Source organism: Penaeus vannamei, chromosome 20 (genome assembly GCF_042767895.1).
Source record: "Penaeus vannamei isolate JL-2024 chromosome 20, ASM4276789v1, whole genome shotgun sequence".
Classification (NCBI taxonomy): Eukaryota; Metazoa; Arthropoda; class Malacostraca; order Decapoda; family Penaeidae; genus Penaeus; species Penaeus vannamei.
This window is the reverse complement of record NC_091568.1, coordinates 14,450,409-14,457,908: the sequence shown is the minus strand read 5'-3', so window position 1 is coordinate 14,457,908 and position 7,500 is coordinate 14,450,409. Positions and strand designations below refer to the sequence as shown.

The 7,500-nt window shown below is 38.1% G+C and overlaps 1 protein-coding gene across 1 annotated transcript in view; it reads right to left on the bottom strand.

The window, feature by feature from the left end:
• cni (protein cornichon) overlaps window positions 1-7,500 on the bottom strand; it is an 11,541-nt gene that overhangs the window by 1,809 nt on the left and 2,232 nt on the right. Inside the window, exons 2-5 of the mRNA XM_027356598.2 lie at window positions 2,264-2,332; window positions 1,705-1,817; window positions 1,427-1,570; window positions 1-119 (exon numbers count right to left, since the gene is read on the bottom strand). The exon at window positions 1-119 is cut by the window's left edge and continues 1,809 nt beyond it. Of these exons, the coding sequence (XP_027212399.1) occupies window positions 89-119; window positions 1,427-1,570; window positions 1,705-1,817; window positions 2,264-2,332 (357 nt within the window). The 3' untranslated portion in view covers window positions 1-88. The remainder of the gene's footprint in view (window positions 120-1,426; window positions 1,571-1,704; window positions 1,818-2,263; window positions 2,333-7,500) is intronic.

The following is a 7,500-nucleotide window of genomic DNA, read 5'->3' as shown; positions in this document are numbered from 1 at the left end:
AGCAGAGCAGACAGCAGCTTGTTGGCATACAAACATTGGCTGTAGAAGAAAACCCTCATCAGCTGACATGCCCAGCTTCTTGTCTCCACTATGCCGCTGAGATGAGGGATACAATCATTCTGTAAGAAAAAAGGGTCTTCTATAAACACATCTTTTTCATTACTTTCACAATATGTGCCTTTGAACTCGAAGACTTTAAACAAAAATAAATAAATAAATATTTACTTCAATATTAATGAAGTGTATCTCATAGGAGACAAATAATGCATTATATTACCTCCACATATGACAAAAGTTTAGCAGTCAGTGAAACAGACTGATAAACAAACTCTTGCCATCCCTTATAAATACCTTAGAACAATAATAAAACTATATATCATCCTTTAGGGAGTTAAAATATACATCATTACCAATATAGTACTATTCTTATAATACTAACAAACTGGTGCCAGGTACATGAACTATCGATTGTAGTTTTGCTTTGTAAATTTTGTTTACACAGAGATGGCTCCACAAGTGCTTAGTTTGCAATGAGTCATTTAGAAGGCCTACCTAGCATCATCACCTGATTTCCCCATTTCTTGAATTTTTAGGGGAAAAAAAAAAAAAAAAAAATCTAATACTGTTATTACCATTACTTTTATAATTCTGGTTATGATTGTTATCATTATCATCATCATACTTATGGTTATAAATACTGTGACTATTATAATGCTATCAACCACTTGCCGCCGGGAATGGCATGTGCGTATATGAAATGCCCAGTGTGTGTTTAATTTAGCAATTGTTTTTACATATAGATGGCTCCACAAGTACTAAGTCACCAATGAGCCAATTAAGAGAACTACCTGTCTCACCTGTTATCCCTCTTACTTGATTTTTTATAATATTTTCCAGTATGTAATCCTGCTGGTAGTAATGTAAATAAAAATAAAGTTATTCTAAAGTTTATAACAAAAATAACAGTATCAATATTAATAGCATAAATAGAAAAAGTGTTTTCCCGTTATTTCAAGGAAAGGTGAGGCCACAAGATCTACTAATTGACTCCTTTGTGGATAAGCACTGGCAGAGCCATCTATGTACAGAAACATTTAACAAAACAATACTAAAGTGAATGCAATATTTTCTTGTCAACACTCGGTTAACATTACAATTAGAATTTTTTTTTAATTCCAAACATCAATAAAATAGGCATACAGGATAATATAGGTCTAGTAACTGACTCCTCAGTGACTAAGCACTTCTGGAGCCATATATTAATAATCCCCAATCACAATGGACTGAGTGTGCATATACATGCCCTGTACAGGTCAAAATATAGCAAGACACTTCAACTTTCTTCTAACCGGTCGACCTAAACAAGAAGCTCCAACTTTCCACTGCTACTGACTGCAAAACACAAAAGGTTTCCTTGGCAACTCACCCATAGAGATAATAGAAGAAAGCCAAAAGATAGAAGGCCAGCTTGATCCACCCCTCTCTCTGACACTGGCTCAGCACCTCATGGTTCATGATGCTTGTGGGGTCATACAAACCAGGCCCGGACATCACTGGTCTGTTTCGGTACCTGAATAACAGACACACAGCTCAAAACAAAGTTCTTATGTGTGTAACTCTTACGGAAATCTAATTCCAAAAAATATGTTCTCCATAAGCTATGTTATCAAGTCATTGAAATTACTCTAAGGGTGTGCAGCTTACCTGTTGATATGGTAGGCAATAAGAGGCACATTAAGAGCTAAAGTGAACCACTCGCCAGCCATGAGGAAAAAAATGTTGAACAGCAAGTGAAGGGCATATTCTGGTAACACCAACTGCAAGAAAACAATATGTCTATAAATATATCTTGCATATCACCAGAATGATAAAAGAATGAAGTTCTGACAAAGAGAATAAGTTCTTGCAAAATGTATCAATATTATGAAAAAATGTAATTAGAATTAATATTTTTTGTGGTGTAAAAAAAATTCTAAATAAAATCTAATTATCATACACGTCTCAATCTACTATTATGTCTACTCTGCTTTTCAACCATTTACATATAGAATTACAGATCAGAATGATAAACCTATATAAAAATATAAATCCATAGGTAAAGAGACAAAAAATTCTAATACTGCATGTCATTTTGAATGAAAATCAATCCAATAAAATTCAAAATACCAATGAACTAAAATCACCAATCTCCAAACTATATATACATACAATATGCATTTACTATTCACTTACTCCCCAATGAACACAAGCCAATAAAACTTACTGGATTTAGGCTGTTACACTGGTCTATAGGGTTTTTGTAGTCTGTCTTCAGTTCATCAAAAGCAATTATCTGAAAGAAAGAATTAACAAAGTCAATATTAGTTTAATACTCCTTTCTCTGAAGTAAACGATATTCTTCCTTTAATTGTCTTGCAATAAGGTTGGGATTAGCTTCTAATTTCCTTCTCAAGAGAGGGAGTGTGCAAGCAAATTTTAGAAGTTGATGTACACCTACTGTGATGGTACTGCCCTTTCCACTGGCCTTGAAACTATACGTTGTAAGAGGATTAACACCAGTTTACCATAGTTATTTTATGGTTACAAAGCACAAAAAAAATGTTAGACATCAAGGGTTGTTATATAGCCCTAAAGAAAGGTGTAGAAGTGAAAAGGGTAAAGAGGGGGGAGAGGGGGAGTAACTGTGCTAAGGTAGGGATTAACAAGGGTGATTAGATCAAAGTTGTCAAAGGAAAAAGCGTGAGATTCTGCAAGGATGTCCATAGGGAAAGAAATTAGCAAAAAAATGGAAAGGACTTTAAGGATGATTAGATCACACTTTCAGGAGAAATGTCAGCAGGAAGAGAATCTAGGGAAGGGGAATGTTGTGAGTCACAGGTGTATTCAGAGGGAAGCAGAAGGGATAATGGGGAAGGAAGGGGTGATGATGCACATGAAGCAGGGGGTAATGGGATGTGTTGGGAGGAAGAACAATGAATGAGGCGTAAGCATGATTAGATAGTGAATGGTAGGGATTGTGTGGTAGGAGAAGATGGAGTGGAAAATTTACATTGTCTGCTTTGGGAAGAGTGAGGAGGGGGAGGGAGAGGGGTAGATGTCAGAGCAGTGGTAGAGATTGGAGTGTCTGGATTTTAAATTACAAAAGAATTTGATCAGGTAAGGAAGGGGGTAGCAGTAAAAACATAAGATGGAGGAGGAATAGATACTGGGGAGATGTAGAAACATCTTAGGAGGAAGGAGGAGGGGCAGAGTGAAGGGCAACACTGGCAAAGGGAGTGAAAGAAAAACCTTGTCAACATGCTTCCTGTCTGGCCTCTGTAAAGTGAGGTCAATTTTGAATCTGAGAATTGTAGGTAGGGCAGCCCCTATAAAATAAATTATGAGAGCCTCCACAATTGGCACATGTGCATGATTGTGCAAAGCAGTTTGATCAATCCTGACCAAGTTGGGCCCATAGAGAAACTTGAGCTGTGGAGCAGCAGAGTTTGACAGGGTGGCCTAGACACCAATAATTCTGACAATGACTGGGGGAAGGTCAGACAGGGAGGCACTCTCTGCCAATATAAACATCATAAGGGAGGTCATGTCTAAGGAAATTAATCTTCACAATGGTGGAGGAGGACTTATGATTGCCTCTATAGGCAATGGTGTAGCATAGTCCTGATACTACATTTTAGTCCACAAGGCAGGCGAGTAAGTCTTCTCCACAATCTGACAAATCCTTGTCATAGACACAGCAGTTTGTTGAGGAGATGGAGATACTTCTGGTACAAGTACTGAGGGAGGGATGAGGCTAGAGAGGGATAAGACTGGGCAGGAATGGGTTTACCAGATAAGTCTGGGGTAATTTTACAGAATAGCACCACAAAAAAGACTGCAACGATTCCTCTCACTCTCTAGTAACCAAATGTATAGAAATTATCTCGACAGGACTGCCAGCCCTAATCCCCACCTCGAAAACAAAGAATCCTTAACATATTCACAGCAGGAGAACATCGGACACCCCAGCAAGTCAGTTATATCCTCTTTCTTGCCATGAAAACATGGAGGACTTTTTGTGTTCCATTGTGGGGGTTGAGGGGTAGTAGCACCATTGGTGGGCTTGCAGGGGGAACAGGCCCCTGTATTAGACAATATGGTGACTGATTCTGTATAAATTATTGCCCTGGTACCTTTAATGCCCTCCTCTGCTATTGGGGCCAAGATTGCCACTAATGGGGGGAGGGGGTTCTGTGTAATAATTTCTATACATTTGGATAGTAGAGAGTGAAAGGAATCCATCGATTCCAAAATTGCCGCAATCTGTTATGTGGTGCTCCTCTATAAGAATACTGTAACATGCAGTCATCAGAAGAAATTAGCCGCAGGTGAGGTGATGTGAACCTGCCATCATGAGCAAAAGCCTGTGTGAATAGAAAAGACTCATCATGAGTGCACAAACCGCTTTAAGTGTGAAGTGCTTTGCATTTTTTACCCCAATAAAAGAATGTGGAATATAACGTGAGGATAATGTTTACAACTGAACCGCACCCATCAAAGATGAAGTCCCCAACTCCCACCATGCATTTTAAAATGCAAAAGAATGAGGGTAATTGAAAACTCGAGCCAAGAATAGTATTTCATATGATAAGGAAAGTAGAAAAAGTAAAAAAAAAAACAGACAAGATTAATCTTGAACCAAAAAAGCTTCCTAAATCGGGGGCTATGGCCCCAGACACCCTACCAACTGACGTATTTCCCTACCAGGGTCTCTGCCAACTAGGGGACTGTGCCACTGGACCCCATCCAGATTGTCTGATTTACCTACCGGGGCCTCTATATCACCATCAACTACATTTCGAGATACAAACCATGTTAACCTGTGGACTGTGGTTGAGAAGTGACAAACCGCTGATGAAATTCTACAGCTGGAACACAGTTATTGTATTTCACTGAGTCTCGTGTAATCCCAGATATTGTAATGATTTCACCACAAAATTGGAAAAAAAAAAATTCAGAAACACAAGTACCACTGTAAACAAACTTCACCTTTGACACAAACAAAAAGAAATATGACAAAAGAACTACCAAATTTGCCAGGAGAGGGCAGGTATGGATGTACCATGCATTTCTAATGAAACTATAGTGTGCATATAATAAAATTGACACATGAGGGATGAACATTTCATAAATGTATATTTCATTAACATTTAATTTAAACTAGAATACAGAAATACATTTTCCTACAATGCATTTCTAAGAAATTTGCTGTAACATCACTAGCTATATGTGCAAAGACAGTTTATGTTGGGTTCCCACACAGCTAAGTTGGACGCTGCGATACCAAATTTTTGTTATTTAACTCGAATAGGTTCACTTCTGCAAATCAATTTTGATAACAATGTATGTAGTTTTCACTTAGTTGGTGCGGTCCTTTCATATACCTTAACCAACGTGAGTAAGCCATGACTGGAAGAGCGGCAGCTCCAGGGATAATGCCATTTTCATGCTCCACATCATATTCCTAGCCACTGTGACCGGCAGCGCTTATTGTATTACGGAAAATTGAAAATTACAAAAAAATAAGTACATGACGTAAATATGCAAAGGTTTTTTTTTCTTGCACTATGTTATTTACTACATAGAGAGATAATATAGAGTCTGTGCAAGGAAAATAATGTATCACCATATGGATAAAGTATATCAAAAAAACAAAAAGTCTTGTTACCGCTCACAAGTGTCCACATGCGCCCTGCCTACATGCCCGGGATATTGGCTACTTATGTAACCAACTGCCCGTATTTTTGGCACCGTGATTTCCATGACACAACCACATCCAACGGGTTAATAAACTATTACAAATTTTTTCCTTACATACTTTTCAATAAAAAATAACAAGAGATTCATGTTTTTTACAATGTGTTTTCTTCATGCAGCAAAGCTGGTGCTGCAGTGCAGTTGTGAGTATGTCTATGCCATGCACGTTCTAACATGGCATAGCTTGTAGCCCATTTCCATGATCTACTATCAAATAAGGAACCAGTCAAAGTTCTACTTTGCACAAAGGACATGACATTGATTATGTGGTCCTATTCTGCCCAAATACCAAAAAAAAATGGATTACAATTTATCTATCCCCAATTGGAATATATGTTGTTTTTCACAGACCCATCGTAGCAAGCAACGACAATGTATATCTGCAACCTGTGGGCAGCGGACATTTATGGTATGAGCAGTAGTCCATCAACAAAATATTAGTGATCAGAGGTTTTATTTTGTTTTTGTCATGGCCATTCCAGTTTATGGTATAAGTTGAAGACACCGAGGCACGTAGATGGAGGGAAATGGACACTGCCATCTTATAGAGCGAACAAAATAGAGTGGGATAGAACACAGCTTAAGCTGCAGTGGCCTCATACTTACCGCTAAATGACGAAAATATATAGCACACTCATCTTTCAAATTCTACATCCATCAACTTGTTTACCTTGCTAAGAAAACACAACACTGACCCATGAACTCCTTACTGCGATGCCCTAGGTAGCACCATTGTTACTACATGAATGTCAAAACAGTATTTGGCTACTTGTCAGTGTATACTGTTACACATTTATCCTCTGAAGTCTTTTATTAATGTTATTATACTTCATTTACGTGTTTTAAAATTTATTTATAGCCTTATCTAAAACCATGTGCATTTCACACTTCCTTTCGCCTGCCACAAGCTGCCGGCCCGCTCATTACAAGGTGTAACGCCAGTAAGAAATGTTGCGTTTTTAGTGTTGTGTTGATTCTGGGTTATTCTTAATGCTATACAGGGACAAAGAAGATAAGAGAGATTTCAGTAATGATCCCAGTTTAATATCTGGACCTACCAAGAGCTCCAAATGCCGAAAAATGTGATTAAAATTGAAGCAATCCAGATGGTAGAAAGAAGCAAACAGAAGTTTGACTATTGCAGATATAAAGGTATTTGGTTTATTATTTTACTATGTGAATACAGCTCTATCTTGCCATACATACCGAGGTGAAGAGAATGTGTCCTGGGGGGTGTTGGGGGGCAGAGCCCTCATCAATCTTCTCCTCGGGCAGTGCCCAAAGGGCACGCCTAGTCACGGCAACTTAAATTGCTTCATTAGGCTGGTTTATTGGTCAGTACATTTTTGAGGGGTTTGTCACATGTGAATTTCCATAGAGTTTTACTGAAAGGTGGGTTTGGTTCCCAAAGTTTTTGAATTCTGGCACGTCAGCCCATAGAATTTCAACAATGGTAATTACATCTATAGAGTTTCATTCGCCGATTTTAAGCGTTTTTGTGCTAGTTTTACACTTTTTTTTATCTTTATTCTTCTTATTTAAGCCTGTTTTACCCAATAATTTCCCTGATATACTTCATGACCTCCCCTGCTAACGGGACCAACAAATCGAGATCGTCAATGGAGAAATGGTACTTGATCTTCTAAGCAATTCATTCACACAAGAAACAATGCCGAGAATCAATAAAATAATTGGATTTCTTGC